The 17,450-nt window shown below is 45.3% G+C and overlaps 1 protein-coding gene across 8 annotated transcripts in view; it reads left to right on the forward strand.

Moving 5' to 3' along the window:
* The window catches only part of VPS13B (vacuolar protein sorting 13 homolog B), a 913,516-nt gene that overhangs the window by 447,864 nt on the left and 448,202 nt on the right, over window positions 1–17,450 (forward strand). The window contains exon 22 of one of the 8 annotated variants that reach the window (XM_050940456.1): window positions 8,706–8,771. The exons of the other annotated variants lie outside the window; for them this stretch is intronic. Coding sequence (XP_050796413.1) covers window positions 8,706–8,752 — 47 coding nt within the window. The 3' untranslated portion in view covers window positions 8,753–8,771. Of the gene's footprint in view, window positions 1–8,705; window positions 8,772–17,450 lie in introns of those variants that run through there. 8 annotated transcript variants of the gene reach the window in all.

Consider the following 17,450-nt stretch of genomic DNA (forward strand, 5'->3'; position numbering starts at 1 on the left):
CTGTGGCTCTGCTCTCAGCCGTACCTCCGGCCCACAGCACCCCCGGCTCCCGCTTCCATCTCTGGTCCTACTCCTGGCCCTGGCTTCCAGGGGGGTGCAGCCTGCGTAAGGTGGGGGCATGGCCAAAAAAGTTTGGGGACCCTGCCTTAGAGAAACCTTAAAAAGAATCTTAGTCAGGAAAGGCAGAGTAGTTGAGCGAACACCACCGAGCAAATGGAAGTGGCAACAAATTACACAGATGAATGGAAGAGATGGTTTCCACCCTATATGCCAACATTGGTGTGGGAAGGATATAAAATGTGTGTATATGTATTTTTCCAGGTATTCAATAGAATTACTCAAGATTTTCACTGATGTAACTGAAATCAGAATCTGGTACTCTAATCCTAGTGCTTTTTTATTGCTATTTTGTTACTGAATTAAAGCATTTGAAAAGGAACAATGACAGAAAATATGTCTTTACAGTGGATATTACAGATATGGCTATGACATCATTAATAGTGAAAACATCTGAAAATTGTCCTAATAATACATGCGTGCTTTCAATGGTTAATATTGTTTGAGAAATTGTTCTATAACTAATTATGAAGCCACAATGTGTGTTCTGAAATTGATTATAATGTTATCATAAATATGTGACTGACTGAAATTATGTGAATATTTGTGAATATAATTTCAGTAATGAACTATTGATCAAAAAACAAAATAGAATAGAATGGTGACAGGAACCCAAGCTGAATACATCTGTATTTTTTTCATAAATAGAAGAGAAAATTTTGGGGAAAACATAGTCTTTATAAACACCATATTCATGTTAAATCAGAAGGGGGGATTACAAACTGGGATTTTCAAAGGGGAAATAGAAAAGGGAGTTGAGAATGATAAAGTAGGAAGGTAAAGTCTCTACCCTTTGCTTCTTTCAGATATTTCCTCAGAACCATTCTACAGTGATACCTATAAGAAATCAGTCAATTAAAGGTGGTTTGATGGACAAACAGGATGTCTATTGGCATTTTATGAATTTATCATTTTTAAATGATTATAAATGTGTATATGTACATTGTGAGAAAGCAGAGGGAGAGAGGGAACTGCATGCAGGAGCCTAGAAGCCTGGAGCAGGCTTGCTAAATGAGACAACCAGAGACATCTGGTGCAAGGAAGGAACCTCTAGCAACTGGTTCGTTATAAGAGAGCTATTGCTGCTCTGGAAAGAGGGGACTGACTCTGAGAAGCTGCAAGGGAGTCAGCTTGGTTAGGGCACCCACAAGCTGGTAAGAGAGACTGTGGAAGTAAACCTTTTCCTACTCCCTCTGTCACTGAGGTAAGAGTCATGCCCTGAGACATATTTCTGGGGACTCTGTAAGTGATTGGAGAAATTCATTTGTGTGTGTGTTTGTTTCTGTTTGCATTTTTGGAACTTTGTAAATAAAGAAACCAGACCCCAAGAAGGGTTGTGATTGAAGGAAAAAGACTATGGGGTGTATGTGTTGTTTAAAGACCTCTGAAGAAGGGGAAATGTGCGAGGCACTACAGAGGCACTTTTGCCGCCAGACATAAAAATGTATATATTAGACTATATTCCTCTTCCACTTTACCCTTCATATGCCTCTTATCTCATTATATTGTAGGCTCTTCAGGGAACAGACCTTGTCTTCATATGTGTTTGTTCAGAGTCTAGCAAAATGGGACTCATATTTTGATTGGGGTTTCTGGGTGCTGCCATAATTCCCCTTCTTCTTTTAGCCTTCATTCCATTTATGTGGGGTTGGCTCTTCGAATCCTTTTTCTCCATTTCAGTCTTTTTGACTCAGTTCCTTAGAAACTCCACAGCTAACCAGATCTCTTTGTATGACATCTATCCATCCAGTGTTGGATCTTTCAACTCTTTTCTTACCCTCCACTTTGAAGTTTAATATTCTGTTCTTATTTGAGTGATTGCATATGTGCATTCCTCTCTTGGTGTGTGCATGCTCCACAGTTGCTGTATTTTTTTCCTCAATCGTGCCCTTTGGTGCGGCTCGAGTACCCTCTACTGCCACACAATGTTGGTGCCAGTAAGAAGCACCCAGCCAGCCCTGTCCCATCTCAGTTCCTTCTTACCTCCTGTGACGGTCACTGGAACTGCTCTTCTTGCATTTGCAAGTTCTCTCTGTGGACTTTCCTCTGTATATTATAAATAGTATTAGTTAAGTAGTTAGATTTCAGTGTTTCATTTTTTGGCCAATTCCCAGTGATGCCTCGGTCATCACGCTTAAAGCCTGCATTTCCTGCAACAAGGCTATGCCTGGATGACCCACACACTAGTTACTTAAAGTGCCTGGGGGAAGCTTATACTGGGGACCATTGACAAATCTGCAAGGATTTTAAGCCTCACACAAAGATGGATTGGGAGGCCAGGCTAAAGTTTCTGCTCATGGAGGAGACACTGAGACCTTCATCTGAGTCAGGCCAGTCAGACTCAGCACCGAGTGCCGTGGCATTAGTAAGAAATGTTCCTCTGACTGAACCAGAATTCACATTACCAGTTGGCAGTGCTTGCATGTTCACAAAGTGTATAGCCATATTGGCAGCTTTCCTGAGGAGATTAAAGGTTCAGGTCTACCTTATCTGGATGATTGGATAGTCAAGGACTGGTCCATGGCTCAGGTTGTGTTCAGAGTTCAACTCAGCCAGTTGATGTTCATAGCATTAGGCCTTCTGATCAATGCAGACAAGTCTACCTTTTGTCTGGTACAGAGAATAGAGTTTATTGGGGCGTTGTTGAACTCTACCTCGGCCAGAGTGTTCGTCCCCAAGTTACAATTCCAATCAGTCCAATTGCTGGTGACACACTTCAAAGATCATCCAATCACAATAGCCTGACATGGTGTTGGGCTCCTAGGCCACATGGCCTCATGCATATATGTGATACAACACAGAAGATTGCATCTCAGACCTCTCCAGACATGGCTGGCCTCAGTATACTCGTCAAGCCATCTCCACCTTGACATTGTGCTCACAGTACGCTCACAGGTTCTCATCTCTTTGAATTGGTAGTTGGATCCTCTCAATGTTTGTGCAGGCGTTCCCCTTCATCCGCCACCAACTATCAATTACTCTGGTCTGAAACGCATTAACGCTAGGATGGGGAGCTCACCTGGGGCTCATCAGAACTCAGCGTCTTTGCTCTCTGGCAAACTCTCTTTTCATATCAATGTCATAGACTCAAGGCGGTTTGTCTTGCCTGTCAGATGGTCCTGCCTCATATCAGGGGCAGAAGCTTATTTGGAAACAACATTGCAGCCATGTTTTACATAAATAGGCAAGGAGAGAGAGCTCACTCTTCCCTCCTTTGTCAGGAAGCAGTTCACCTATGGGAATTTTGTACAGCCCATCAAGTCCTCTTAACTTCTGGAGCTGGCAGATCATGTGAGCAGGTCTTGCTCCTGTCTCAAGTGGTCTCTTTGCCCAGATGTAGTTAGAAGCATTTTCCAGCACTGGGAGACTCCCCAACTAGACCTGTTTGCAAACAAGGACAACAGACAGTGTAACCAATTCTGCTCCCTTCAAGGCCGCAGTCCAGATTCCATTATGAATGTCTTCCTGCTACCCTGGATGGGACAATTTTATTATGCTCTTCCCCCAATCCCACTCCTACACAGAGTGCCACTAAAGTTCAAGTGGGTTATATTTATAGCCCCACCAACATTGGTTCTCCACTTAGACCTCTCAGTAGCGACCCCAATCTCACTCCCATTGCACCTGGATCTGATCTCTCAGGACCATGACTGGTTGCTCCACACAAACCTGCGTTCCCTTCATTTAACAGTCTGGAAGCTGCATGGCTAAATCCCAAAGAACAGGCTTGCTCGGAGCAAGTTCGCCAGGTCTTACTAAGTAGTAGAAAGCCCTCCACCAGCATGGCCTACCCAACAAAATGGAAGCGGTTCTTGTTCTGGGATTCCCAAACCAGAGTCTCGCCAATGCATTCATCCATCCAAAATATACTCAACTATTTGTTGCACCTGTAACAGCAAGGCTTAGCAGGACCCTCTATCAGATCCACCTGGCAGCAATATGCGCTGTCCATCTCGGGTGGACAATCACTCTGTTTTTTCAAATCCCATGGCAGTCAGATTCCTCAAAGGCCTAAAAAGGTTGTACCCTGAAGTAAGGGAACCCGATCCTCCTTGGGATGTGAACCTGGTCTTCCCAAAACCTGTGGGACCACCGTTGAAGCTGTTAGCAACGTGCTCCTTACTATACCTCTCTTGAAAGGTGATATTTTTAATTGCCAGCATGTCTGTCAGAAGAGTTTCTGAACTGTATGCTCTCACCTTAGAGCTACCATACACAGTCTTTTTTAAAGATAAGGTGTATTTATGTCCTCACTTGAGTTTCCTCCAAAAAGTAGTTTAGCAATTTCATAGTAATAGAGCAATTTACCTACCTGTCTTTTCCAAAGCCTTGTGCAAATAAGAATGAACAATGACTACAGTTATTGGATTTTAGACACGCTCTAGAATTCTACATAGAAAAGACTAAACTGTTTCAGCATTCCACCTAATAGTTCATGGCTGTAGCAGACAAAATGAGAGGTCTCCCTGTGTCTGCACCGAATTTCATCCTTGATAACTTCATGTATCCACACTTGTTGTGATCAGGCAGGCGTTTATCCGCCAAGTAATCTGACTGCTCATTCCATGAGATTGCAAGCAACTTCAGCAGTGTTCTTAGCAGTGTTCTTAGCACAGACCCCTATCCAGGACATTTGTAAGGATATGTCTACACTATGAAATTATTCTGGTTGTACATAAGTCAATTTTTGGGAACAGATTGTATAAAGTCGAGTGTATGCATCCACACTAAGCACATTAATTCGGCGGTGTGTGTCCATAGAACCGTGGCAAGCGTCGACTTTCAGAGCGGTACACTGTGGTAGCTATTCCACAGTTCCTGCAGTCACTGCTGCCCATTGGAATTCTGGGTTGAACTCCCAATGCCTGATAGGGCCAAAAATTTGTTGCAGGTCGTTATGGGAAAATGTCATCAGTCAACCCTCACCCCCGCAACCTCCATGAAAGCAATGGCAGACAATCATTTCACACTCTTTTCTCTGGATTGCCCAAGCAGACGCCATAGCACGGCAAGCATGGAGCCCATTCAGCCTTTTTTCACTGTATGTCTACTGGATGCTGCTGACAGTGCTACACAGCAGCAGCTGCAGCTCCTTGCCTTTGCAAGTTAGCAAACACGGTTACCAGTGATACTGTACCATCTGCTGCTGTTACGGGTGCTCCTGGCCGGCCTCCGTGAGGTCGGTCGGGGGCACTTAGACAAAATGGGAATGACTCCCCAGGTCATCCTCGTCTTTAAGTTTTGTCTAATGGAGATTCAGTGCTGCCTAGAATATCAGGCAAGCCTACTAAAGAACCACAGATGCAAGCGGCCGCTCCGGGTTAGAGCCCCAGACGTCCCGCAGAAATTATGAGCTGCATGCCATCCTAGGGGGTGCCCGTACAACAACCCCACCTGTTGCTTCCCTCCTTCCCCACTCCTCCTGAGCTACCATGGCAGTTATCCCCCCATTTGTGTGATGAAGTAATAAAGAATGTATGAATTTGAAACAACACTGACTTTATTGCCTCTGCAAGCAGAGATCAAAGAGGGGAGGAGAGGACGGATGGCTTACAGGGAAGTAGAGTGAACTACCATTCTGCACTTGCTCAGCCTATAGCTGGACTGCGCCTTACTACTGTCCAGGCTTCATGAGCCATGAGAGCAAGGGGTAGGCGCAACTGTGTGGTGCTGCCAACTGGGAGAGCAGCCTGAGGCAGAAGCCTCCAGCTCACATGATATTCGAGGCAGGACTGAATCTCCATTACACAGAACTTAAAGAGAGAATGACCTGTAGTCATTCCCGTTTTTTTCCAGGCACACCCAACCGACCTTACCGAGGCCGGCCAGGAGCACCCATGTCTGCCCAAGCACCGCCTACTGACCTCACCGAGGCCAGCCAGGCGCACCCACAGGACGATGATGATAGATACCAATCATACTACACCATCTGCCGTCCGCAAGGCAAGGCAAGGGGATGCTGCTGTGTAGCACTGCAGTACCACTCTGCCAGCAGCATCCAGTAGACATACACTGACAATGAAAAAAGGCGAGAAACTATTTTTTCCTTTGCTTTCATGAAGGGGGGCGGGAGGGCTGATGACATATACCCAGAACCACCCGCGACAATGTTTTTGCCACATCAGGCATTGGGAGCTCAACCCAGAATTCAAATGGTTGGAGGAGACTGAGGGAACTGTGGGATAGCTACAGTTGTCAGTCGCCCCTCCCTCCGTGAGAGCAACTGCATACAATCATTTCGCGCCTTTTTTCCATGTAGATGCCATAACATGGCAAGCGTGGAGCCCGTTCAGCTCACCGCAGCAGTTATGAGCATTGTAACACCTCATGCAGTATCGTGCAGTTTATGCAGAAACAGAAGCTGAAAAACCAGGTGAGGAGTCGACGGCAGCACAGTGATGAGAGTGATGAGGACGTGGACACAGACTTCTCTCAAAGTGCAGGCCCTGGCAATATGGACATCATGGTGTTAATGGGACAGGTTCATGCCGTGGAACGCCGATTCTGGGCCCGAGAAACAAGCACAGATTGGTGGGACTGCATAGTGTTACAGGTCTGGGATGATTCCCAGTGGCTGCGAAACTTTTGCATGCATAAGGGCACTTCCATGGAACTTTGTGACTTGCTTTCCCCTGCCCTGAAGCGCAAGAATACCAAGATGAGAGCAGCCCTCACAGTTCACAAGCAAGTGGCAATAGCCCACTGGGAGCTTGCAACGCCAGACAGCTACCAGTCAGTCGGGAATCAATTTGGAGTGGGCAACTACTGTGGGGGTTGCTGTCATGCAAGTAGCCAAAGCAATCACTGAGGTGCTGCTATCAAAGGTAGTGACTCTGGGAAATGTGCTGGTCATAGTAGATCGCTTTGCTGCAATGGGATTCCCTAACTGTGGTGGGGCGATAGATGGAACGCATACCCCTATCTTGGGACCGGACCACCAAGGCAGCCAGTACATAAACCGCAAGGGGTACTTCTCAATGCTGCTGCAAGCACTGGTGGATCACAAGGGACGTTTCACCAACACAACGTGGGATGGCCAGGTAAGGTTCATGATGCTCACGTCTTCAGGAACTCTGGTCTGTTTAAATGACTGCAGGAAGGGATTTTCTTCCCAGACCAGAAAATAACTGTTGGGGATGTTGAAATGCCTATAGTTGTCCTTGGGGACCCAGCCTACCCCTTAATGCCCTGGCTCATGAAGCTGTACACAGGCACCCTGGACAGTAGTAAGGAGCTGTTCAACTATAGGCTGAGCAAGTGCAGAATGATGGTAGAGTGTACATTTGGATATTTGAAGGATCGCTGGCACAGTTTACTGACTCTCTCAGATCTCAGCAAAAGCAGTATCCCCATTGTTATTGCTGCTTGCTGTGTGCTCCACAATCTCTGTGAGAGTAAGGGGGAGACATTTATGGCGGGGTGGGAGGTTGAGGCAAATCGCCTGGCGGCCAATTACATGCTGCCAGACACCAGGGCGATTAGAAGAGCACATCAGGAAGCACTGTGCATCAGAGAAGCTTTGAAAATCATTTTCATGACTGGCCAGGGTACTGTGTGACAGTTCTTTTGTTTCTCCTTGACGAAAACCCACCCCCTTGGTTGACTCTAAAATTCCCTGTATGAAAACCACCCTCCCTCCTTCGATCACAGATTGGAAATTAAGTCACTATCATTTAAACACCATGTATTCTTTATTAATTGATTATAAAAATAGGGAGATAACTCACAAGGTCGACCAGGTGGGGCGGAAGAGGAGGGGAGGAGGGAAGAAAGAGGCCACTTCAAAACTTGTTGAATGACAGCCTTCTGTCCACTAGGGTGGAGTGATTGGGTGCCTGGAGCCTACCCCTCCACCCCCCGCGTTCTTGGGCGTCTGGGTGAGGAGGCGGCTATGGAACATGGGGAGGAGAGAGGGTGGTTATACTAGGGCTGCAGCGGAAGTCTCTCCAGCTGACGTTCCTGAACCTCCACCAGACGCCAGATCATGTCTGTTTGTTCCCGCAGTAGTGTTGCTTCGTGTATCCTCTGATCTTCCTGCTGGCACCTCTCTTCACGTTCAGTGGCTGCTTTCCTGTCCTGTGCTATTGTGTCCCTCCACCCTTTCTGCTGAGCTCTTTCAGTGTGGGTGGCCTGCATGAGCTCAGAGAACATTTCATCGCACATACATTTTTTTCGCCAATTTATCTGAGATAGCCTTTGGGACAGAGGAGGGAGGCTTGAAACATTTTCAGCTGCAGGAGGAAAAAAAGGGAGAGAAGTATTTAAAAAGATACATTTTACAGAACAGTGGGTATACTCTTTCATGGTGAACAAAACTATTCACATTATATAGCATATGTGATTTCAGTACAAACTAACCAGCCCATCCTTTTCTCTGGATGACTGCTTTAACCCTCCCCCCCACCGCACTGCGTGGCTGGTATCAGGGAAGATCCCAGCTAGCCAAACACAAACAGCTCAGTGCCAGTGCCTCCTCTGCCCCCCACCGCTTTGCTAACTGCGAGGAGGATTTCTTTTCAGCCACAGGCAAACAGCCCAGTAGGCCACCTATGAATGTCCCCATAATTAAATTCTCGTATTTCAACCAGGTTACCATGGACGATATCGCTCTCCTGAGGATAAAACAGAGAGATAAAGAACCGATGTTGCTTGAATGCCAGCATACACCAGGACCATATGCTGCCAGGCTTTGTCATGCAATGATACCAGAGTACTTGCTACTAGCATGGTGTGGTAAAGTGTCCTACCATGGAGGACAGAATAAGGCTGCTCTCCCCAGAAACCTCTGCAAAGGCTTTTAGAGTACCTCCAGGAAAGCTTCATGGAGGATTTCCGCTCCATCCCCAGACACGTTAACAGACTTTTCCAGTAGTTGTACAGGCCACAAATGCATCCCAAGTCCTCAGGGCAAATTAATCATTAAAAAACACTTGCTTTTAAACCATGTTTTATATTTACAAAGGTACACTCACCAGAGGGCCCTTCTCTGGCTTCATGGTCCAGGATATGACCTTGGGAGAGTATTTTAGTCAGGCTGAGAAAAAGATCCTGGCTGTTGGGGAGAACAGTGTGCTGTGTGGTCTCCTCAACCTCGTCGTCCTCATCTTCCCCGTCTGCAAAATCCTCAGGCATGGCAACTGAGAGTACCCCATCATCGGAGTCCACGGACAGGGGTGGGGTAGTGGTGGCGGCCCCCCCAGAATTGCCTGCAGCTCAGCATAGAAGTGGCATGTCTGCAGCTCTGTCGCAGAGCATCCATTTGATTCTTTGGCTTTCTGGTATGCTTGTCTCAGCTCCTTATGTTTCATGTCGTACTATGTTGAGTCCCTGTTGTGGCCTCTGTCCATCATGGCCTTGGAGATTTTTTCAAATGTTTTGGCATTCTGTCTTTTGGAACAGAGTTCTGATGGCACGGATTTGTCTCCCCATACACCGATCAGATCCAATACCTCCCGTATGGTCCATGCTGGAGCTCTTTTTCGATTCTGGGACTTCATGGTCACCTGTGCTGATGAGCTCTGCATGGTTACCTGTGCCGATCAACTTTCCACGCTGGGCAAACAGGAAATGAAATTCAAAAGTTCGCGGGCCTTTTCCTTCTACCTGGCCAGTGCATCCGAGTTCAGATTGCTGTCCAGAGCAGTCACAATGGTGCACTGTGGGATAGCTCCCAGAGGCCAATACCGTCCAATTGCATCCACCCTAACCCTAATTCAAACTGGCAATGTCGATTTCAGCACTACTCCACTCGTTAGGGAGGAGTACAGAAATCAATTTTAAGAGCCCTTTATGTCGACAAAAATGGCTTCATTGTGTGGATGAGTCTAGGGTTAATTTGATTTAATGCTGCTAAATTCAACCTAAACTCATAGTGTAGGCCAGGCCTAAAGTAGCAAGCTGGTCATCAGTGCACACTTTCTCCTCCCATTATGTCATCACCCATTACTGTAGGGACGATGCCAAATTTATTGAGCTGTGCTATGCTCTGCGTGTATGTAAACGCTGATTCATTTGCCTATATTACTGCCTGGAAGTCACCAAGAGTGGAATGCACCGTGCAATCACTCAAAGAAGAAAAAATGATTAGTCACCTTTTGCAACTGTTGTTCTTTGAGACGTGTTGTCATATGTCCATTCCAGAACCCGCCCTCCTGCTTCTCTACATCAGAGTTTCTAGAAAAAAGGAATTGAGATCGTCTGGGCACTTTATACTGATGCTAGTGGCCCAAGGGAGCAGAGGGCACTTGAGCAACCCCAATAGGTACCACTGAGGGGAAAATTTCGGATGACTGTGCGTGGGGCATGCATACACCAGAGTAAAATGGACATGTGCAACACATCTCGAAGAATAACAGTTACGAAAGGCTAGTAACCATTATTTTCCAATATAGTTTTCTGATCTTCTTTTCACATGTCCAAACCATCTAAGTGTGGATTCCCTCAGCTTTTCTGTAATTGATACCAACATCACATTTCTCCCAATTTGTTCGTTCTGAACATGGTCCATCCTTGTAACTCCAAGCATCCATGTTGTTGGGTTTAGTGTGTGAGTGTTGGATGTCATTGGTGGCCTGTGATATAAAAAGGAGGTCAAACTAGATGATCGAGTGGTCACTTCTGGCCTTAAACTCTATGACTCTATTAATATTTTAATTTCCACTGGATTCAGGACCTGCCTTTAAATAAATATTAAATAATAAATGAAGGTGCTGCCTTTAAATAAATATTAAATAATAACGTTTTGGGAGCCCTCATTTCCCATCCCACTCTTTTACTCTAAGTTTGTTTGCTCTTAGTGTTGATCCTCATATTTCTCTCAGGCTGGAAACTATTGGCTGAGGAGGAATACTTTTGCATGGAACTCAGGAACCCAGAGCAACTTCATAAGTGTGAAGCTAGTAGTTGGGAGAAAGCAAGTGGGAAGTATGAGTGCTAGAGCTGGGAAAATACCCTTTGGAAAGCCAGGGAAGTGAGTCTTCATGAAGTGAAGAAGAAGGGTTTACTCAGGAGTGGGAAGGGAGGTGGGCCTGCTACGTGGAAAAGTAAAAGTAAGAGGGAACTAGGATAAATTTATATTTGGCATTGAGGACTGGTTAATTTGCAATTATAGAATTTTTAATGGCTCTTCAATGTTGTTATGGAGGGAAGGAGTGAGGGTAGGGGCAAGTGTATATTTGTACCAAGTGAGTTTTTGAAACGTTGGATTCTGAATTACACCTACAAAAACTGCACAAACTTTCATTTTTGCACAGGTAATTGCTCATGCAAGTATTTACTTGCATGCACAAATGTAACATTAGTATATGGCAGTTGTCTGTTTATGCAAGCATCTACATTTTATCTGGACATAACTTTGGACCCGAGTTTTAAGAATTCGTCCCTATGGCTGGCTCATTCTCTTTTTCAGTTGTCTAGCTGATTCTGACCTTTGACCTTTGCTACTATCTTCTTTGTAAAGGAATTAGATTTCCCATTGCTGGTAATGGTCAAATCAGAAATTATTAGTCAAAAAGTCTGTTGTTCAAAATCTGGAGATGTCAAGAAAGGTGGTGATGTTGATTTTACAGACAACCTCTTTTTTTGGTAGCAAAAATTTTGTGGCAAAAAATTGATAAATGATAAAGGTAATGATAAAGACACACAACTATTTTCATGGGTCATCAAAGTACTCCTTAGTTTTCTAATGCAAAACTGCTGAATTTAAATTAAAAGTGGATGTTGAAAAGTCATCTTTTTAATTATTTAGCAAAATGGACATTACTGCAGCAAAAAAGAAAACTTCCTTGTTAGATTTCATTTATATTAGGAATCGCTCACTTTAATCACGTACTTTATCTCACTAGTTTAGACTAAATCCCATTCCTTTTATGATTAATCGGGTATTTAGTTTCATTGTAAAATAATTTCATGGCACAGAGTTTGACACTAATGAACAAAATATGATAGCTTTGTTTCTCTCAGGAGATAGAGTGGTTTGACTAAGTATTCTATTTTCCTTTTTGAATTAAAAGTAGTTAGTCTTTTGAAGAATGCATTATGTAATTTGGCATAGTTAACTCGTGCTTTAAGGACTTCCAAATTATGTGAAAGTGGGAAATATTATATATGACAAGCAAAGCTACAGCACAGCACTGTTTGTTTAAAAAAAGATCTCTTCAAAATTTGTTCTTTTATCTTTTTTAAGATTGCAATGTACATGAGAAAATGTTTGGTCCTAATCTTAGACCTCAACTTTTAAATATGTGCACAATTTTTGCATGCTCTGGAGTTGCAGGTATAGAATGCATGATGTACAGATGTAGATAGGAGTTGCATCTGCACACGGGTATGCAGATATCCGGCTTGCCTATGTAAATTTCGTGCACATGTTGTTTTATGTACAAATTTAAATTTAAGCCTCAATGTGTAAAAAGTAAAAGCTAAAACATTGTTGGTTAATAAAAGTGACTTACAGGGACATCATGTTCACCTAAAAGGGACCCCTAATGGTAAAGAGAGATAATAGGGTTCTGGAAATGTCACTCTTAGCCTCTGTACCTTCCTGTTTTTCATCAAAAGCTTGCTGGAAGTGGATGGGACAACAGATGTTTTATTTCTAGAGTTCATATTGTAGCCTATTGGGCAGAATTGGTTTCTGGTTAGAGGATTTAGGGAGGGAAGATCTGGCCTGTCAGTGAAGTTGAAGAACACTAGACTTGAACTTCCATTTCCTATAGTCTGTGATTTGACTAGCTAGAAAGACCTCTGTTGTGGATGTGAGGCCACAGGAGATGGTGGTTATGAGAATTTGGAAAGGTTCAGCTGTAGAAGGTGAGGTTTCCCCATCAAAAGAATTACAATTGACTCTTTACCCTTTCTTTCAGCTCCTCTTTTCTGCTAGAGATGTATAACATATATTGGAATATGGCTAAATTAATACGAAGTGTGCTAATCTTAAAATTGTATATCTGTGCCTTTATTCCATTTCTTTGTTCCCTTCATTCCCATCTCCTAGTTTAGTTGACTCTGTCTAACATATTTCCAATTTCATTTTACCTTTTTGTATCTAGAGTTTCTTCATCGAGTGGTGTCCCTGTGGGTGCTCCACTCTAGGTGTCAGTACATCCCTGCACTGGAGATCGGAGATTTCTCACAGCAGTATTTGGCAGGGGGAAGGGCGTGCACAGGCGTCATCTCATGCAACTGTTGGCACCTCCTGTAGTGTGCGCACCCCTGACTGTCCCCTCAGTTCCTTCTCAACCATCCTCAGCTGCAGATGGAGCTCCGTGGCAGTGCTCTCTTTGATACTTTCTGGAAAAAAAAGAGGTTACAAGTTACATAGGAACTTCTTTTTAGTCTATACTTAGTTACATTGTTTCCTTAGTTCCTCTTAGAAGTTTTTCTTCCCCCTCCCAAAAAAATAAGGTGAGGGGAGAGAAGAAAGAAAAAGGCTTTTTCTCTCCTTAACTCCCCTTTAGGAACAGTTTCTACAGTTTACCTTTACAATTAACTCCCACTCATGTCTCTTGAAAGGTTTTGTTCAATACCTTCATTAATGATCTGGAGGACGGTGTGGACTGCACTCTCAGCAAGTTTGCAGATTACACTAAACTGGGAGGAGTGGTAGATATGCTGCAGCGTAGGGATAGGATACAGAGGGACCTAGACAAATTAGAGGACTGGGCCAAAAGAAACCTGAAGAGGTTCAATAAGGACAAGTGCAGAGTTGTGCACTTAGGACGGAAGAATCCCATTCACTGTTACAGATTAAGGACTGAATGGCTAGGAAGCAGTTCTGCAGAAAAGGACTTAGGGGTTACAGTGGATGAGAAGCTGGATATGAGTCAACAGTGTGCCCTTGTTGCCAAGAAGGCTAACGGCATTTTAGGCTGTATAAGTAGGGGTATTGTCAGTAGATTGAGGGACGTGGTCATTCCCCTCTATTCGACATTGGTGAGGCCTCATCTGGAGTAGTGTGTCCAGTTTTGGGCCCCACACTACAAGAAGGATGTGGAAAAATTGGAAAGAGTCCAGCGGAGGGCAGCAAAAATGATTAGGGGCCTGGAGCACATGACCTACGAGGAGAGGCTGAGGGAACTGGGCTTGTTTAGTCTGCAGAAGAGAAGAATGAGGGGGGATTTGATAGCTGCTTTCAACTACCTGAAAGGGGGTTCCAGAGAGGATAGATCTAGACTGTTCTCAGTGGTACCTGATGACAGAACAAGGAGTAATGGTCTCAAGTTGCAGTGGGGGAGGTTTAGGTTGGATATTAGGAAAAACTTTTTCACTAGGGGGGTGGTGAAGCACTGGAATGAGTTATCTAGGGAGGTGGTGGAATCTTCTTCCTTAGAGGTTTTTAAGGTCAGGCTTGACAAAGGCCTAGGTGGGATGATTTAGTTGGGATTTGGTCCTGCTTTGAGCAGGGGGTTGGACTAGATGACCTCCTGAGGTCCCTTTCAACCCTGATATTCTATGACTCTGTGAAAGGCAGGAGAGGCTTAACTGCAGTCCTGCCAGGCTCAACAGGAGTTAAAAAGTGTGACTCCTGTAGTGAACTGATGCCAGTCTTTGACGGCCACACATCCTGCATTCTCTGTCTGGGAGAAATTCATATCCCAGAAATGCGCACTTTGCACAAACTTAACATCAAGGGCAAGACATGATAGGAATCTCCACTTGAAAATGCTTCTGCTGGAGAAATCCCTCCAACCTCTGCAAGAGACGTCCTCTGGGGAGTCTCACAGACCAAGATCCCTGAGCTCTAATAAGGCTCTGACTTTGAAAACTGTCAGGAAGCGAGCCTCAAGCTCTTCAGCAAGGGTCTCTCAGAAAAAGAGAACTTCCTCCTGTGAAGTCTTTACCCTCAGTGTTCCACTCATCCAGATTGAGCACTTACGAGGCACCTGGCTCTTCCGGCATCATCCCTCAGTGAGCCCCTGCTGAGCCCCAACGCGTGGCACCGGAGCTGAGACGTCAGGTCTCCTCCACGGCATCGACTACCCCAGTGCAGAACGTGGCACGGGCAGTGGCACCGCAATCAATTCTTCTGCTACTGGCACCGACCCAAGACTTGATGCCAGCTAACAAGCCAAACCCAGCACCGGTCAGCGCTCCAACGGTCGATTGCAACCCCAAGGCGGGACCAGCGCAACTCCTGTGTCCTGCTGACATAGCAGTTTCTTCAGCACCACAGTCACCACTGCTCGACACCGAACACTCCTCAAGCTACATAGCACGGTACCATCCTTCATCTCCTGCACCACCCTCCATGCATGATGGCGAGGATAAAGACATGCACGACATCTACTTCTCCTCTCAACATTCATAGGGGGGAGGGATAGCTCAGTGGCTTGAGCATAGGCTTGCTAAACCCAGGATTGTGAGTTCAGTCCTTGAGTGGGCCAATTAGGGACCTGGGGCAAAATCAGTACTTGGTCCTGCTAGTGAAGGTAGGGGGCTGGACTCAATTATCTTTCAGGATCCCTTCCAGCTGTATGAGATAGTTATATCTCCATCACATATAAGACTTACATGGAATGCTGTGAAGCCAGAGCCTCATCCCTCAGAGCATTCACAGTCCTGGTATGCACAGCACTGGCCTTACCGATTGTCACCTTATCCCATGCAATGGCCACAGTGGAGTCCTTGGCCCACATACCAGAACCCCTATTCTGGTCCCCCTTCCCCAGCAACAAGAGCTTCCAGAGTACATCTATCATTACCACACAGAGAAATCTCTGACCCCCCCGAGAGAGAAGAGGAAGAGAGAGATACTCTTTCAGGCCGACCTGGATAGTTCACCATCTGCCCCACACTCATCTTCTGTACCAAACGAAGCGGTGACGCCGTCTACCCCTACAACACCAGATGACCTGAAACAGTTCCAAGAACTCAGCAAAAGAGGAACAAACTGCCAAGAAATTGCCTTACATGAGATGCAGGAGAAACAACATAAGTTGTTACAAATCTTATGACCGGCATCATCGACCAAGATTGCCCTCCCCATAGATGAGGCTGTCATAGAGCCTGCAAAGGTAATATGGCAAACATCGGCATTGGCACCACCCACCAACAAAAGGACTGACGGGAAATACTTCATTCCAACCAAAGGCATGGAATTTTTGTTTTCACACCCACAAGCCTGCTGTCTGGTAGCAGAGTCTACTAATCAATGCAGTAAACAGCCTCATTTCTGCTCCTCACTGCACGATAAAGAACACAAGAGACTGGACCTCTTTGGGTGGAAAGTTTACTCTTCTACTTAGAGTTGATAACTGTTCTGCTCTACTAGCAAATCACAACTACTCTAACTATAGTAAAATACAAGAGCTTGTGGAGGACCTCCCCAAGCATAAACATCCTCAACTCACTGCCATTATCAACAAGGGTCAGTTAATAGCCCACACAGTGCTACAAGCCTCAATGGATGTAGCAGATACAGCTGTCCAAACAACTGCAACAGCTGTGGTTATGAGAAGAAACATCATGGTTGCAGGCTTCGGGAATTCCAAAAGAACTACAGCTAAAAGTGGAGGACCTCCCCTTCGATAGGCATAAACTATTCTGATCGCAAACAGACGATGTCCTCCATACCATGAAGGCCTCCCGAGCAACGCTGTGTACACTAGGTATACACCCAATGCCTGACAAACATCTTCGCTTTACACCCTACCAAAGGTCACGGGACACCTCATTTAACCGTCAACAACCACGATATTTCACTGAGAACAGACCCAAACAACGGGCTCGGAGACGACGAGGTCCACAGAACCAGACTTCGTCCACCCATCCATCTACATCTAAGCCACAATTTAGAAGTCTTGGTTGAGGGTATACAAGACCTCTCCACACCTCTAACGCCAACAGATACCCCATCCCACAATTCTGGTCACCGCCTATGTCGCTTTTACCATGCCTGGGCTGTGACAACCATAGATCAATGGGTTTTGGAGATCACACAATCTGACTACACCATTCCTTTCACAGCCATCCCCCTACCCTCCTCCCTTCCTTGTTCCTCTTCAGGAACCCTTCTCACAAGCACATTCTGCAACAAGAAGTAGACCACCTCCTACTGCTGGGTGCTGTAGAACCAGTACCACATCAATACCGAGGGAGGGGCTTTTTTTTCCAAATATTTCCTGACAGAGAAGAAAGGAGGGGGATGGAGACCAGTCTTAAATCTCCAAAAACTCAACAGGTTCGTATGTAACCACAGGTTCAAAATGGTCACTGTGGCCACAATAATCCCAGCTCTAGATGTGGGGAACTGGTTTGCAGCCCTCGACCTCCAAGACGCATGCTTTCATATTACAATATATCCTGCCTACAGACGGTTCCTGAGTTTCTCAGTA

The sequence above is a fragment of the Gopherus flavomarginatus genome, chromosome 2, assembly GCF_025201925.1.
Source record: "Gopherus flavomarginatus isolate rGopFla2 chromosome 2, rGopFla2.mat.asm, whole genome shotgun sequence".
NCBI classification, from domain to species: domain Eukaryota; kingdom Metazoa; phylum Chordata; order Testudines; family Testudinidae; genus Gopherus; species Gopherus flavomarginatus.